Below are 17,578 nucleotides of genomic sequence, written 5' to 3' on the forward strand. Positions count from 1 at the left end.
TCAGAGCATCCCCATGGGTAGGACATCAAGTAAGGGAGCCAGGAGACCCACATGGTTAAACAAGGAACTGCTGGGCAAACTCAAGTGGAAAAAGAGAATCTATGGATCATGGAAGGAGGGGCTGGCCACTTGGCAGGAATATAGGACTGTTTGTCAGAGGATGTAGGGAGGCAATCAGGAAAGCTAAGGCCTCCTTGGAACTAAACCTTGCTAGCAAGGTCAAAGACAATAGAAAGGGCTTCTTCATTGCAGGTAGAACTAACACCAGAGGCAATATAGACTCACTGCTGAATGAGGTGGGTGCCCTGGTGACAGAGGATATAAAGAAGGCAGAGGTGCTGATGCCTTCTTTGCCTCTGTCTTTACTCCTGTAGGCTCTCCCCAGGAGCCCCAGATCCCTAAAGCCTCAGAAGAACTCAGGATGAAGGAGGAGTTTGCTTTGGTGGATGAGGATTGGGTTAGGGATCAGTTAAGCAATCTGGATATCCATAAATCAATGGGTCCAGATGGAACACACCCGTGGGTGCTGAGGGAACTGGTGGAGGTCATTGCTAGGCCACTCTCCATCATCTTTGGTAAGCTGTGGGCAACAGGAGAGGTGCCTGAGGACTGGAGGAAAGCAAATGTCACTCCTGTCTACAAGAAGGGCAAGAAGGAGGACCCGGGTAACTATAGACCGGTCATCCTCACCTCCATCCCTGGAAAGGTGACAGAATAACTTGTTCTTGGCACTATCTCTAGGCGTATCAAGGATGAGGGGGTCATTAAGAGCACTCAACATGGTTTTACCAAGGGTAAGTCATGTGTGACCAACCTTGTATGAGGAAGTAACTAGGTGGATAGATGATGGTAGGGCGGTAGATGTGGTTTATCTTTATTTCAGTAAAGCATTTGACACTGTCTCCTACAGCATCCTCACAGATAAACTGAGGAAGTGTGTTCTTGATGGTCAGGTGGTGAGGTGGATAATGAACTGGTTGAAGGGAAGAAGTCAGAGAGTTGTAGTCAATGGGACAAAATCTAGTTGGAGGTCTGTGACTATTGGAGTCCCTCAGGGGTCAGTACTGGGACCAGTACTGTTCAATATTTTCATCAACTACCTGGATGAGGGAACAGAGTGTGCCCTCAGCAAGTTTGCTGATGACACTAAACTGGGAGGTGTGGCTGACACACCAGAAGGCTGTGCTGCCAGTCAGAGAGACCTGGACAGGCTGGAGAGTTGGGCGGGGAGAAACTTAATGAAATTCAACAAGGGCAAGTGTAGTTCTGCATTTGGGGAAGAACAATCCCAGGTACCAGTATAGGTTGGGGGCTGACCTGCTGGAGAGCAGAATAAGGGAAAGGGACCTGGGGGTCCTGGTGGACAGGAGGATGACCATGAGCCAGCAATGTGCCCTTGTGGCTAAGAAGGCTAGTGGCATCCTGGGATGGATTAGAAAGTGTGTGGTTAGTAGGTCAAGGGAGGTTCTCTCCCCCTCTATTCTGCCTTGGTGAGGCCACATCTGGAATATTGTGTCCAGTTCTGGGCCCCTCAGTTCCAGAAGGACAGGAAAGTGCTTGAAAGAGTCCAGGGCAGAGCCACAAAGATGATTCAGGGAGTGGAACATCTCCCTTATGAGGAAAGGCTGAGGGAGCTGGGTCTCTTTAGCTTGGAGGAGACTGAGGGGCAACCTCATCAATGTTTACAAATATGTTAAGGGTGAGTGTCAGGAGGATGGAGCCAGGCTTTTTTCAGTGATGTCTAGTGATAGGACAAGGGGCAATGGGTGCAAATGGGAACACAGGAGGTTCCACGTAAACATCAGAAAAAACCTTATTTACTGTGAGAGTGACAGAGCCCTGGAACAGGCTGCCCAGAGAGGTTGTGGAGTCTCCTTCTCTGGAGACATTCAAAACCCACCTGGGTGCATTTCTGTGTGATGTGCTCTAGGTGATCCTGCTCTGGCAGGGGGGTTGGACTGGATGGTCTTTCAAGGTCCCTTCCAACCCCTAAGATTCTGTGAAAATAATAGCTTGCTATTTACTTTCAGTAGCTTTCTTCCCTCTGCCTGACCAGAAAGGTGCTATGGCAAACACCAGAACCAGAAGGGGAAAAAATAAATCCTATGTTCAGGTAAATACTGCAAAGTTATTTCTACTTCTTTCATACCAAACCTATAGTTGCATTCAGGTAATCATAACAGCAACTGAATATGCAGTACCACAGACATTTTCATTGCAACTTCAGTGATTAACTCCTGGAAGACAAAGTACGATTCCTCTCCCTACAGTAGCTGTCTGTGCACAATAGCTGCTCTAATTTCAAGATACCACCCACTGCAGAAAATATGGTCAGAAGTATTCATTCTGCAGTCACAGTCACATGGCACAACCAATGTACAAAGCTCAAAATAAGTGCAACCTACTGAGGAAAGGCAAGCAACTGTTAGCAGCCCAACTTGATAAGGAAGAGCTAACACTTCATGATCACAGGAAAACTACTGCCTTTCAGAATTCCTGGCAAGCCCCTCTCCAGCAAACAGGAGGAATGTTGTTCAAGAGAAGTAGCAACAGACCATATACTTTTTAATCCCTACGGAGGGGTACATGGGAGGGAGTGAAATAAGAGTATGTGCTGCACACAGGGAATGGGCATTTCTGCTGGCATCAGCATTAGGGAATTGGCCAGAAACAAGTTGTTCATGACCACAGCGATGGTGACTGCAGAGCACACACCCATGTCCTAACCAGCCTACTGATCTTCCTCAGAGTTTATTATTGGTGCACAAGTCTGTCATTAATGACTTCATAACTAACTTCAAAGCCCTTTCTTGGTACAAAGGACCCGAGATTGAGAAATTGAGGCTGAAGGGCCCTAAACTGATCATAGACCAAGGTAAGAGCAGGTTACCAAAATGGATGTTGCAGAATTCCCCAAACTTGGGCAAGCAGTGTTATGGGAGTGGATAAAAGGCATTTCTGGGACAACAGTTGCTTTGAGATAACATCTTCCTCAACCAATATAATAAAGGGAATGGGAAGTGTTAAAGGTGGAAGTCTGCCATTTTCTCCAAATTCATCACTCCAAATGAGCAGTTCTTCACAGCCCAGTTCCTGGAGTTTATGACAATTGAAGCCGATGAGTTTAAACTCCTTCTTTTGCTGATCCTGCTGACGCAAGTGCTGATCATCTCCCACCCTGTTGCTACCACACGTCTTATTTACACAGCAGGATGGATGAGCTAAGTTCCTGGAAGTGCTAGCTCACCTTACTGAGGCCAGAAGCCACAGAATGCATCCAACAACTGTGCAGCACCAGTGCTAAATCGGAGTTACTTTATAAACCTCTCCACTCAGCAGGATGCAGATCTAACTAACTCCCGTGGGAAGGGATGTCGAGAAGACATCTCCCCTCTGGAGAACTCTTTATTCTAATTAGTAAGAAATACACTAAGCACCAAAACTAGGACAGTTAATTTGTAATCTTGGGAAACTCCAGGTGTAAAATTAAACATGTTAATGTTGGATTGGACTCTTTATTTCTGGATTTTCTTGTTTTTTACTTCAAAGCAGATTTTTTTTTTCCCCAGAATGCAGAGAGTAGTGCAGAAGGGAAGGGAAATCAACACTAATTGTCAGGAAGTTGATGCCAAAGGTTACACAGGCCGATCTGATTGTTTTCCTTCTGTGGGAGTGTTAATAGCCATCCCCAAATATTTCTAAGACTGGGATTCAGCATTCATCCTGCACACATAATTAATGAAGCCACTTTGAAATGCTGACTTTTCAGAGAGCTGCTATCAAAGATGATGAGTGGCAATGGTCTATCCTAGGCAACCCTCACCTACACCTCTCTCTGTTAAACTCTGAGTTATCTGGATGAGGGGATTGAGTAAAACTTCAGTAATTCTGTGGATGATACTAAATTGTGTGGGATTGATCTGCCTGAAGGTAGGAAGGATCTACAGAGGGGCCTGGACAGGCTGGATTGATGGGCTGAGCCCAACTGCATGAGGTTCAATAAGGCCAAATGCTGGGTCCTGCACTTGGGTCACAACAAAACATTTCATTACTGGAAGAGCGGTCAGGCAGGGATCAGGCTGCCCAAGGAAGTGGTGGAGTCACCAGTCACCACTCCTGGAGGTGTTAAAAAAAACATGTGGACATAGTATTTCAGGACATGGTTTAGTTGGCATGGTGGTGTTGGGTTGACCGTTGGACTTGATGATCTTAGACAGCTTTTCCAACCTTAGTGATTCTATGATTCTAAAGACACAGCATTTGAAACATTGCTTTGGAAAGAACAACCACCCCCCACTGCATCCCTTGCACAATATCAACAACCTGGTGAGCAACTCCAATATCTAGGTGTGTTTGACATTTCATACCATTCCAGCCTGTACTCACCATTGGCACAGATGACAATCACTCATCACAAACTGCATTGCTGTTAACTTGGAGAATCTGTGCTGGGAGAGCAGCACTGGTGTTCTTTATAGTTCCAAAGCTGGGTAACAGTTTGCACTACGTACTATTCCAGTAATGAAGAAACAAATCTTTACAGCTGGCAGACCACTACTCTCTGGTCTGCTATAGGCAATTTTAAGAAGCAGAAGCTACAGTCAATAAAAACACCAGCAAACAACAAAAAACCACCCCAAAAAAACCCAAACCCCAGGGTTATATATTTATGAGTTAAAGAAATTAAGCCACCTCTGTAGAAATGATGGTGAAAGCTAAGGTCATAGGTCAGTCTTATGGTTGCACAGTGAAAAAACACGTAATTGTGACTGGATGAAATGACACATGGTTTGCGCCATTTCCAGAGCTGCTACAGGAAGGCAGCTCTCCACCAACTGAATATCTGTTTGTCATCAGCACAGTAACAACAGCCTTGACTTTCAGCGTGCTGGTCTGCAACACAGGTTTCCTGTCCTGCTACCCACTCTGATTTTGAAAGATTTCTGACAGTGCACATCAACCGGGATTAACAGAAACCTGAACTTCAGCAGCACAAAGTCATCTTATCTCCACCTATGCTGAGCCTATGGTACCAGGAAAAAGCCCCTTTCTCTCAGTCTGATTCAAGACAAATTCTATACTTAAAAACATTCTGTAAAGAGATTATCTCTTCTGTAAAGAGATTACTCATCAGTCTTGAGTGCCTACAGGTTGCAGAAGTCAACAGCACTGAGTTCCAGAAAAACCAGACCTCTCTCATATTTCACGGAAGGAAACAAGCCCGCGCTTGAAAGGGTTTTCCAAGGAACTGGCATGTGCCCACTTATAGTCACCATTTCCAAGGAATGGGCAAGTCCCAGCAGAGGGGCGAGCCACCTGCAGATCTAGACTGTGGGCAGGAGCATCAGTTGTGCTTTTTGTTCCAGTGTCTCTACTCGCAGAAAGAAAAGTTAAAACCAGGAAAAGGATGAAATCCTGGTGTTTGTGGGATCCATTATATGATTCATATATGACATCAAGCAGCCCAGTAATTTTGTGATTACCTTGATGGTAAAGTTGAAGCAAGATTTAATCGCAGACTAAACATGATTCTAGGATGGACAGCGTCAGTTAGACAGATTTTACCTGCCTTTCTTTAGCTTGGCCCACTGCTCGCACCAATGCCATTTGCATAGCATCACAAAACATCCCACTTCACGGGCAGATCTTAAGTACTCAGAAAAATAGCAAAGCCATTTTCTCCTTCTCTGTGCCCAAACACATGGAATGCAATTCCAGTTGCTCACCTTAATAAGTGCCACTAAGTTCAACAGCAAGATTCAAACAGCCTCTGATCCATGTGATTTGCCATGTACTGTAAGACATACACTCTTGGTGCTCAGAGCAAACTAAACAGAATAATTCAAATTCTTGGTGCAACCTTCTGTGTACAAGCTGCAAACACCTGAAGAAGGGAGGTTTGGGACTTAGAAGTCTTCTTATCATGTCAGAAGTTTTTCATATACAGGTTTGTGTGGATCTACTTGTTTGGCTTTATATTCAAACAAGTAGTGCTGTGTTTGGGTTCTTTTACATTGTTTTATCATAAGAAATGCTAAGCTGGGCTATTGAAAAAAGAAATATTTGTGTATGTATCACATCCATTTTACAGGTCATTTTTCACAGCATTTGTTTAAGCGAAGGAGTTTTCCCACAACAGCTGAGCAAACATCTGGATGGATAGAGGAGGACAGTGATTAATTCTCATTACAATCTCTAGTTTCTAGAGAAATACAAGACAAGCTTAAATTCAAAGAATATTGATACCAACTCTATAAATGCTGGCAGAAGTTTCTACCACACAACTGGCTCAAAAGGAGACTTTGTCCCCACATTTGTAGATCCAAGCCATGGAGAGAACAAATACTTGAGACACCTATCTTAGAGGTCAATACTTCAAAACCAAAACTAACAGTTCTCATCTCATTACTGGACCATCTCCCGTGGAAATGAGGTTACTGGCATTTCAGCCCACTGTTCTGAGCAGTGTTGTATTTCCACTTAGAAGATAAACAACTAAGAATTTAACAAATGAAAAACAAGTTATCTGCTTTCAGAATTGCAGAAAAACAATGAGAATACTTCAAGAGTAAGACGAGTGTTCCAACTGGAGTAAAGTTCTGCTCAGAGCAGTTGCAGTACCTTGGGAAAAAAAGGATTAAAAAAATGAAGTTTGAACACTCGGATTTGCATCTTCAAAGACTTAAAATATATTTCTGCCTCATTCTCCAAGGAAAATGATACTAAATTACTCTGCTGCCTAAAAACAAAGGCCACCAAGTAGTTTGAAACTCTACTGTACAAACAACTATAAAACAGATGATGCTGCACAGATTTTTGCCTGCATGCAGTAACACAAGTACATTCCTCCATTTATTTCTCACCTCCTGTATTTGCATGGCTTTTAGGGATGTGAGAGTACACAGTCACTTCAGTGCTGTTACTGAATTCCAAAGTGTTTGCAAGATGGAACATGTATTTTTAAGGCTCTGTTCCAGTTCAGTGGTTTTTAAAGACTTATCACTAAGTAATAAAATCAGCTGGCAATCAAGCAGACCTTGTCATTTGACTTGTCAGCCCATTAGTTAGCAAAATTGAAGGCATAATTACAGCAACTCTGTTTTCCTCATACTCAGCCTCTTTTAAATACTGTGTTACTGCAGGGGTGTTGCATTAAAGTTTTCTAAATAAAATACTATGGCCAGACTAAACAGGATCAGGTATGCACAGCTATTTCCTTGGTTCAAATGCAATTCACCCATAGAGTAATTTTACAAGTTCAGAAGGAGGGACAAAACAGGGTCAGTGGGTAGCTAACTGTCTCATTCACAAATGAGACACACCTTCATCTCCAACCCAAAGTGCTTTTAATTGACATGACATTCCCTCTGTGAAGAAAATAATCCAGAACTCGGAACACAGAGCAAAGGACAGTATGCAAGAGATGGTGCCTGGCAGCACTGTGGGAACAAGGGCAAACATGCACCCACATCCACTCTAAACCAACGCTGCTAGTGCTGAGTAGTTCAGAACAACGCTGGCAGCTTCTTTCAGGGAGGCTGAACCTACACTTGCTGACCATGCTGCAATTTTTATTTCCTTTCAGATTTTAGTAGATTAGTTGCGCAAACACATGATATCACTGATGGTTTAGCAAGAATCAGCTGAGGGAGAGCCCTGCTCTCCCTGTTCAAACCTGGTTTTTACTGCATCTTCCTCTCTAGAGCAGCTGAAGCTGCAGAAGCTCAAAAAAGATGCCAGTTTCACATTCCATTTGAAAATTATTTTAATACTATAAAACTCATTTGTTCACATATTTTGTACAAAAGATGAGTTGTTTTCTCTTAATTACAGGAGAATTATATCAACCTTGAGATTTCAGCTAAGTAGGTCCATAACAAAACAAGACTGGGTTTCACTGGTTCTGGAAGGTCCAAATACAGCTCACCCAAGGTCTCTTTCCAGTTTGGCTCTCAAGGTTATGGACCACCTCGATGGAAAATACCCCACATCATTGACTCTTCGGAGGCTTGTAGTGAATTCGGCAACGCTCATTAAATACCTGAGACACCAAAACAGGAAGAGCAAAAGCAAATTAGGTCTCATCCAGGAGATGAGCAGAACTTCAGAGCTAGAGTTCAGGCAACTATCTCTTCACATAGCACCCATCTGAAGCTGCCCAGCCCTGCTGTACCAATCAATGGTACTTACCAATGCATCTGCCTCCATTCACCTTCTCTCCTGGCTCTGAATCCAAAGTTTGCAGCCTGATGCTGGTGGGCTGCACAGCACTAAGTGTTCTCCCTCAGATAAGGCAGGCTCATAATCCTGGTAGTCTGTTATCATCAAAGATGCTGATGCCTTTTTTTTTTTTTTTATAAAAAAGGAGGGAAATTATCAATGGAAGGCTCCTGTCCGGCTGTGTTCTGTTAAATTCACTCTGGCATTCAAATTTGGACACTGTTCTTTCCTGAGCAAAAGTATTTTACATTTTCATGATAGCTAAGACGAGGTACAAGGGCTCTTGGAAGCCATGTTCACACTTTTAGTTATCTGACCACAGGTGCTAATGCTGCCAACATTCCTAGGCAAAGGGCATGCTGCTCTGGCCTCTCTCACCTCTGGCACTTTCGCTGGATAAAATTTAGCATGCAGAACCAGAGACTGAAGATCATGTTCATTTAGCTTGAACTGCAGGCCTTATCAAGCAGACTGCTTACACTAGGGAGGGCAAATAACTGTGACTATTCCAAGCAAGGCAGTCTGAATCAGAAACATGACACAGAAGCTCACACGCCCAAGTTACAGGTGCTCTTTACACGGGATTGAGTTATTTCTTGTTTCGGCTCCGCACTTCGTCCAGCGTCCTGAGGAGCGACACGAGCACCACCTAGCACTAAGCGGAGGCACTGGCGGGGATGAGCTTCAACACCAGCACTCCAGCAAGTGCACGTTTTGCCAAGCTGTCCAGGAACTTTTCAGATCCAAATGCTTGTGATCGTCAGGATATCATATTTTGTCAACTCTCCCATTGGCTTCCATTGATCTTTTAATTCTGGGGAAGTTATGCACCTCTTTATATAAATGCATTATTTTAAACCTTATCTTCTTGGAATCATAGAATGGTTTGGGTTGGAAGGGACCTTAGTTCAAACCTTAGTTCAAGATCTAGTTCAAACCCCCTGCATTGGCAGGGACACCTCCCACCTCCTCCAGTTGCAATCCATTATCCCTTGACCTATCTCTACAAGCCCTTGTAAACAGACCCTCCCCAGCTTTCCTGTAGCCCCTTCAGGTACTGGAAGGCCACCGTGAGGTCTCCCTGGAGCCTTCTCTTCTCCAGGCTGAACAACCCCACCTCTCCCAGCCTGTCTTCGTAGGAGAGGAGCTCCAGCCCTTGGATCATCTTCTATAATATTCTACTTCTACACCTGATTTGCTTATTCAGATTTTAGAACCTATGGCAACTTCAGCAAAAGTGATGTTTGCAGCATGCATTAGTTTTAGCGTTGATTCTTAAGAAGTGTTGAGTCATCTACAAATCATCTTCAGAATTAAGAAACAGACACATGTTAGAAACTGCTTCATATTGCAGAAATCAAAAAGTTGTGATATAGTTTCTTTCAGACCCACACCCCGACAGCTGACTGTCCCATTATGTTACCACATGCAGTGAACATCTCTGGAAGAGTTAAGAACATGCAAAGGTCTGAAACCAACTAAGCAATAGAAGGAAACTGAAGGAAATTAAGTGCCATAAATGGTTCCCATTTTAATACTAAGCATATTGCACTATTTATGTCCATTGTCTGTCAAAGATATTTTAAGGGCATATAAGTCTTAAGGGGTACTGGAAATAACACTGTAAGTGTGTCTTGCATCAAACAACACATCAGCTTGCTATCATGCAAACTTCTAAAGCATATTTAACGTTACTTGTGCAGCCTATGGAAGGAAGACCAATACTGCCATCTTACTAGCTCTGCCTCCTGCTTTTAGGATCATTGGGCCATAGATCTTAGGGTATTACTCAGCCATTCAGCCCCACTGTGAAGTGCTATTTTCATTCTTCAGACAGGAAAAACAGTGCCTGAGAAACCTTTACATTCATGTTACTATGCACAAGTTTGATTTCGCTGACTTGGATTACTACAATACACTCCAACCATAAACTCCAGTGTGAAGGTGCTGTACAGAGACTACTAATTCAAGTGTCTTCTTTTGGAAGTCAATTCTTTGTTTGGTATGACCCATACAAAATTTCACAGAACGCATTTCTATAAAGCAGCATCTTTCTGTATGCTACTATTGCTACAGCTACCCAGAGTAAGAGTTTGAAAATAACTTTGTTTCCTAACAAGATTTTTCCAATCAGTTTTCAGTTGGTTAGGGTTAATGTAAATACCTAAGTGTACCTTCCAACTAAAAGTCTGCAACAGTGAAAAAGAGTGCAGGTCCTTGCCTGCAAACCATAAGGATTAAGATAATCCTGCACCATGCAAACCTCATTATTTAGAAATGTTCTCCATCTTCAGGAGAAACTAGAAGTTTCTGTCACCTCCAAAAGCTTAACACACCTACTGGAAACCACTGGCATCAGTGACAACTTTGGTGCCAATTCAAGGCTTCGGAAAGGAGATAGTGTTGGGTAGGTCTTCCCTCCGCCCCTTTTAAATAAAACTGACAGCAGAGTTGCCATAAAATGTTTGCCAGTGGTGGCTGCAGCATGTTGTTAAGGCTATGGTGCTGCTTAGTTATATCTGAGCTGGCTTTAAATAAATCAAGTTAAAGGGCATGAATAGCTTTTTCAGACAGTACAGAGGTAGTACTGACAGCAAAATGGAAAAATTTTTAGATGCTCATCTAATCAGCCTGCATTGAGCTGTATTGTGGTGACTAGACCTCCAAGGATACACAAGCTGTATTACATTCACTCTGATGCAATCTAGAGAACTAAAATCCTGAAGTAGAGATTAAAAAGGGAGCTGTAGCTAGTATGAGCTGTTTGCAAAAACCCTTTTCCATTTAGAGATGGAAAGATGTTCTCTATACAGTACTGAAAGCTCTGAAAAGTTGCCACAAATGAGAAAAGGATACTAGACGTGAAACGCTGCAGTGACAGAATACAGCCACCTCAGAATCTAAGCTCAGTGTTAAACTGTCTTTAGAAGAAGACAGTGTCTGGGGCCATCAATCCAGAGGGTGAACTGCCCCCTCTGTTGACACAGGGGAGCAAGGGCAAGCCTGCCCTTTGCACCAGGGAGCACCGGTTCTGGCCTGTAGAAGCTCCAGCAGGGAAATGCTTTCTACAGCCTCCTCTGGCCCTTGCTCACTCAGAAGCATTACCAGTACCAAAACCAGCCACATTTAAAAAGATCCCTCACCTTGTTAAGAGGCCCAGCAAAGCTTTTCAAACAAGCCACCACAGAAAATTCTACTAAGTCCTTAGCCACTGAGTAAGGCAGAGAAAGGGATCTACACAGGAGGTACTCCACAGTCATTCCTCCGCATTAAATCAGATGCTTTTCTTGCCTTTGTAGTGCAACTTAAAAGCTTTGATCTCTGCATCCAGGACTGGGAAAATGACTGACCTGAATCATCTCCCCAGCACTACCCTCACATATTTCTAATTAGCCTGTCTCGTAAGGCTCATAAGACCCACACCTCCAGTGCAGGACTGTCTGTTGGGACAGAACATCATGACTACTTTAAATAACTGAGTACCTTCCAGCTTCTGTCGTTTACCACTTCTTCAACATTCAGCTCCGACTGCATCAATTTCAACTGCAGAAAGTAACAGATAAAAGAAGTTATTGTCAAACAGGCCTTCCTGCAGCCTTCAGTATTTACGACCATTACAGCTTTCTAGACCACAAACCCAGCACCAGATGCACATCCCCTTCGATAGTGCAAACTTGAGGGCACAATGTGTAACCATCCCAAAAGTCTGGCCCTTCCATTCAGCCAATATGTGGGGCAGACTGAAGTCTGCAGGGGAACAGGAAAAGCACATTCACTGTGACAGCCTGGCAGAAGTATCTCCTGATTGATTACTAGTGCCTAAATATTGCCAATCAAGATTTGCTAGCAATTAACTGATTCATGCTAGTGGCTTCACAGACAAAATTAACCACGCATAATTCAAGCACTTGGCAAGGGAAATGCCAGTGCTGGGTTGAGCTCTGCAGCCTTGAGTTGTTATTCTTTCACATAAACATCATTGAAGTCATATAGAGAGCTGGCAGAAAAGCTAGAACTGAGCACAGATCTCAGATTCTGGATATAGAACTAAGATCACGGAGAGATCCTCTCTGCTTCTTTGTTGCCCACTATGTGCACTGACCAAAAAAGAGTCAACAAGACCAGATGTACGTGTTGTCTGAACCAGTTCATGTCTTACATGATCACAGAAGGACAAATCAGGTTTACACAGATGAAAAAGCTCCAGCAAAAACTACCCCAAATCCACAGTTCTTAAGAACTCACTCAATCCATGAGAAGTGTAAGAATCTTTTTGTTTCTCATCTATTAGAGACGCCAAGGGGCAGGTGTGACAGCTGTGTTCAGGTGACATGCAGTATTTTGATCCTGCCACAAGGCCCTTAAGCAACAGCAGGAGACACAAGAACCATCTGGCATTTTACCAGGATGTATTTTAGTTGGAGTCTTTAACACAACAGTGTAAGGATCAGAGTTTATCAGTTTCAAATACTTGGTTCCGATTAGGGAGCTGGTGAACAGGTGCAAGCCAAGACAGCAATCCCATCAAAAGCCTTCCAAGTAAGATGTCCAGACACACGCAGCTATTACAGTTGTCGGATGGGCTTTTACCTACTCAAAAGAGCTTTAAACTGTTTGAAACAACAATCCAGTAACCACAAGGTTGACCAGGATTAGTCTCTATAAAATAACAGTTCAGAATAAGATTTTTCCTGCTGGAGGATGTGAATAGGTTTACAATCACCTGGATTGCAATTAATTGCCACATTAATTGCCTCTGACACCAAGCCTAAGCAAAACTACTTACTTTAGCTTTTTCCTTAAGAGTTGCAAACCTGAACAGCAATAGAGTCAATCAACATGGCTACACAGGGGAGCTTATTCTTTTTAAAACGTACTCCAAACATTTTTACAAGCCTTACTAACTCACTTGATAAAGCTAATAATCATTATGCTACATTTGGAATTTCTAGAATTTATCTGTTTGGATATTTTATAACACTTCTTTCAAGTAAACTAAGAGGATAACAAATTAATACAATAATCAAAAGATGTCTTCATGTAAGTGAACTAAAATAATTGGCTGCTAGGCTGACACTACTCCAAGTTTTCTTACTCAATGATCCAGGAGTAATAATTTTGGATAAAACCCTCCAAATGATACTGATCACAGGACGAGAGAAACACAAATAACAAGTAAAACCAGATGTGTTGCAGCCAAGTGAATATACATCTGAAATGCACAATCTTAAATGTAGGATGTGTTCTGTCAAGACAGTTTATCTGAGTTGTAGGAAAAACACAACTTGCGTGGAGAACTGAAAAAAAAAACCCCACAACACAAAAATGAGAGGACTATACCTCCTAAAGTTCGAATGCAAATTCAAGGTCATCTCATTAAAAGATTTCTGGGATGTTTTCAAATCATGGATTGCTTTTTAACATTTGAAATCACCCCCAATTATTGAACATTATCATTGTGATGCTCCTTGTGGCTTCAATGATAGGTTCTGAGCTTAGTAACTAAACAATTTAAAAGAACTGGCTCTGCAGACAAAATCTGTACAAAATACTTAGCTACCATTCTAATTTTCCAAAGTAATATATATGCTTGCTAGCAGTTCCATGACACTTTAAGAATAAAACCACTCACCTGCCACCCTGCTCTTTAAATCTGAGCTCACAACAGTGCACTTCTCTGAAGAGCACATGAACAAACCGTTCACTCACTGAATGCCTGGGAAAAATAACAGATGCTCCATTTCAAATAATCCCAAGGAAGATCTTTTACTACAACTGCATCAGCATCCAACTGCTCTTTGAAATAGGGGCTACAACAGGTAAAGTACAGGGGTAAGTGGATTTTGAGGTAGTTCAGCATCAAAAAGCAAAATTTCAAGCCCCATCTCTTCAAGTCTTAACTGTTTTGCAGCAGGGAAAGCTGCACCAAGGATATAGGATGTATATATATATATACACATGCGTATATGCATATGTGTGTGTGTGTATATATATATATATATACAAACATACACATATATATGTATACAATGGTGAGGTGTCTGGCTGTTACGAAAAGGCTCAAAGGCACCAGTTTAGACATCCTAGTTAGGACAGCCCTCAGGAGAAGAAAGCTCAACTACACTGTGGAACGCCACAGACACAACTAGTCAGTGCATGCAAAAAAGTAATAAGCAGTCTCATCCGGTACGTGCTGCAAGCACATGGTGTGGGCAAAAATGTAAAGTGAGCAAGAGCCATTTGGAGCAGGTCTGAAAGATAAATCAATGGAACAGTACACATCCCTGTTAATCTCCACTCCTAAAGCTACATATGCTATATGTATCCTTTCTCCTACCAAGGGGGCCCTTGACTACTGGTGAGAACTTCAGCAGAGTTCCCTTCCCCACTTCTAATACTCTACCTAGATAACCTTTGCTCACCTTTGGTGAAGGACACTTTCCATCCAGAGGCCAGAAGGATGAACACTGAAATGCATACTGAAATTCCTTATGCAAACCCACAGGTCTCCCTGATGCCATCAGAAGGTACTCAAAAAATCAATCCAAGAAATACTAAACAACAAAAATTTGGCTAAGTGGAATTCAAGGTTGTCTGGCAGCTCCTCACAGAGGGGAGGAACTCCAATGAACACACCAAGAAAGAATGATGCTTTTCAGGGTGATGACAAAAAGGGAAAGCTTTAAGGCTGCATAACTGTGTGGTAGACATTATCTTGTATGTTTGAATCTTGGCACCCACTTGCCATCTGCAGATATGCTAATTTTACAAGATTTCAGAAAGGCAAAATTAACCTTCTAGCATTTTGAAAGAACTAGGCAAGCCCCAGGTAAGTTGTATGCTACATGGTGTTAGGCAGTGAAGGTTAAGAGCTCACCATGGGGAAGTACAGGTTTTTCTATGGCATTTGTGTAATAGGGTGTCAGAAATTGTTCCACTTGCACGGTAAAAGCAGCATTGTCTTGAGGGCTAGGGGAAATGGTTCTCACAAACACAGCCAACAAGAACCTCAGAGAAGACCACCTAAGTCAGGATCCATTTCAGGTTCTTTCCATCACATTGATCTTTCTGTTTGTGAAAGACACCCTCTTCTTCTCTAAAGTAATCTCTCAAATGTTCCACCACTCACCTTTGTCTGCTCTTTCCTGAGTTGCTTTAATAATGCTACATCTTCCTGGGCTTTTTCCCTCTCTTCTCTGAGAGTTTTCACTACACTGGAAGTCTGAGCAATGCAGCTTTTGATGATTCTCTCTCTGCTGGTGTGAGCATCCATCAGCTAAGCAGGGGGAGAGAGAGAAAGTCACAACAACTCGTTAGGCAGAGAATATAAACCTCTGAGTTACAAGTCAAAAGAGACTTCCTCAAGTCAAGGTATTGCTATGTCTATAGAAATTCCTTTGAGTTGGTAGCTGATGTGTTGGAAGTGACACCGCTTTGAGGAGCAGCTACCAACTTGATCAAAAGTCAGATTCCCACAGGCAGGAGTCTTGCAAAGTAGTGCAAAAGCATGCTAGCTTGTAAAAGAACGAAGTGGGCTCGGCTAACACCATCCACTGAAGCGTGAAGTGCACCTGGAATGGCGGGTAATGGTTTCAAACTGGGAAGAGGGAAAGATTCGTATTCAATAATAGGAAAACATTCTTCATTATGAGGGGGGTGAGACACTGAACAAGCTGCCCAGGGAGGTTGTGGCTGCCCCCTCCCTGGAGGTGTTCAAGGCCAGGTTGGACGGGGCTTGGAGCAGCCTGGTCTAGTGGGAGGTGTCCCTGCCCATGCAGGGGGGTTGGAACTGGATGAGCTTTAAGGTCCCTTCCAACCCAAACTTTTCTGTGGTTCTACGATACTGTGAAATAAGTACCTTGTGTGGTTTTAAACTGAAACAGAGTGGTTTAGCTGCATCGAGAAGTTGAGCATGCCAGCTACAGATGGATAAAGCGTGATGTATCAAGGCAGCGGTTCCTTTAGAAACTAAGGAGGCTTTAGTGGCCACTGCACGTTCTAAACCACCTGGAAGCGAGCTGAAAGCCGAAGGAGTGCAAACTCACAGACTGGTAGAGCTCTTTACACGTCTGGCTGGCATCGATTTTCCCCACAAAGGAAGCTGTTGGAATCGTAGTGTTTAATTCATGGACGATCCTATCATCGATCGTCCTCATCACCCTGAGCAGCTCCTGTATGGAAAAATAAAGCAAACATCTTTCCTTACGTCTCTCAGAAAAGCTTACTTCAAAAAAAACAAAACCAAAAACAAAACCACCACAACAACTTGTCTAAGTCTTTTTAACAAGAAATTAATTAGATTGCTTAGAAACAGGGTAAAAAATCCCACCAAAAGGAATCCCTGCAGGCTGGAGCGGATGCTGCAGGCCAGCTAGTTTCCCCCGCAGCGAAGACGAGAGCCGGGGAGAGACTCGGGCAGCCCCGAGGGACCAGCCCCCCCAAGGACCAGCCCCCCGAGGGACCAGCCCCCCCCGAGGGACCAGCCTCCCCGAGGGACCAGCCCCCCCAAGGACCAGCCCCCCCCCGAGGGACCAGCCCCCCCCGAGGGACCAGCCCCCCCAGGGACCAGCCCCCCCAGGGACCAGCCCCCCCGCAGCCCCGGCCCTGGCTCCCTCAGGAACCTCGGGACAGGCCGTAGAGCCGCTGCCCAAGGCCTCATCCCCGCCCCTCATCGCTTCCAGGCGGGAAACCGGACACAACCCGCAGCAGAACGCCGAAGTTCGCACAGCAAGGAGCCACCTTTCTCCCTTGCGGGGCAGAGGCGAGGGAGGCCCGGGAGCCGCCGCCTCCGCCGCCCGGTGCCCCACGCCCCACCCCGCACGGTGCAGGCCCCCGCGGCGGCTCCTCCGCCCGTGGAGCCCCCCGGGACGCGGGGTCCCGCTCTCGGGGAACCCCGGGACGCGGGTTCCCCCGCCCGGCTCCCGCCGCCGGCGCTGCGGGGAGCGCCAGGCCCCGCACCCTCGTTCCCGCCTCCCCGGCCGCCGCCAGGAGGGGTGACCCCGCCGCTCCCCCCGGGCGGGCACGCGGTCCCTCGGGGCCGCGCGGCGTTGCCAGGAGACGGCGGGAGCGCGCCGAGCGGCGGGGCGGGGAGGAGGCGGGAGCGCGCCCCGCAGCCCCTCGGCGCCCCGCAGCCCCGCGGGCTGCCCCGTCCCCGTCCCGGGCGGGTCACCTGGAACTCGGCGAAGTCCTCGCAGCCCGCCGCCGCGCCGGGCGCCGCCATGCTGGCAAGGCAAGGCCGCGGGCCGCGGCCAATCCGGCGGGGAGGCGGGTGACGCGCGGGGCGGGAGGCGGGGCCGGCCGGGCCGGGGAGGGGAAGCGGGGAAGCGGGGAAGCGGGGGAGCGGGGGGGCGGGGGGGGC

General features: G+C 45.0%; 2 protein-coding genes across 3 annotated transcripts in view; one reads left to right on the forward strand and one right to left on the reverse strand.

Moving 5' to 3' along the window:
• The window catches only part of CD86 (CD86 molecule), a 175,406-nt gene that overhangs the window by 135,636 nt on the left and 22,192 nt on the right, over positions 1–17,578 (forward strand). The gene's annotated exons all lie outside the window — the stretch shown is intronic.
• Positions 7,748–17,532, reverse strand: MIX23 (mitochondrial matrix import factor 23). 2 transcript variants are annotated; one of them, XM_051622499.1, is made up of 5 exons: positions 17,390–17,522; positions 16,266–16,391; positions 15,350–15,496; positions 11,704–11,763; positions 7,748–8,041 (listed from the first exon to the last, which is right to left on the reverse strand). In XM_051622499.1, exons 1-5 carry the CDS (start codon positions 17,438–17,440, stop codon positions 7,991–7,993), a joined length of 435 nt encoding a protein of 144 aa, XP_051478459.1. In that variant the 5' UTR covers positions 17,441–17,522; the 3' UTR covers positions 7,748–7,990. The 2 variants fall into 2 exon arrangements, with proteins under 2 accessions (XP_051478459.1, XP_051478450.1); XM_051622490.1 differs by lacking the exon at positions 7,748–8,041 and adding an exon at positions 8,051–8,340 and having other exon boundaries at positions 17,390–17,532.

Source organism: Apus apus, chromosome 1, assembly GCF_020740795.1.
Source record: "Apus apus isolate bApuApu2 chromosome 1, bApuApu2.pri.cur, whole genome shotgun sequence".
In the NCBI taxonomy this organism is placed as follows: Eukaryota; Metazoa; Chordata; class Aves; order Apodiformes; family Apodidae; genus Apus; species Apus apus.

Bases quoted from the DNA above. Each gene is read 5' to 3' on its own strand.
- MIX23 (XM_051622490.1), bottom strand. From the start codon at position 17,440: ATGGCGGCGCCCGGCGCGGCGGCGGGCTGCGAGGACTTCGCCGAGTTC. The intron at 16,392-17,389 runs GTGACCCGCCCG...TTTTCCATACAG, and splicing joins AGGACTTCGCCGAGTTCCAG to GAGCTGCTCAGGGTGATGAG. The intron at 8,341-11,703 runs GTACTCAGTTAT...AAAAAAAAAAAG, and splicing joins TAAACGACAGAAGCTGGAAG to GCATCAGCATCTTTGATGAT.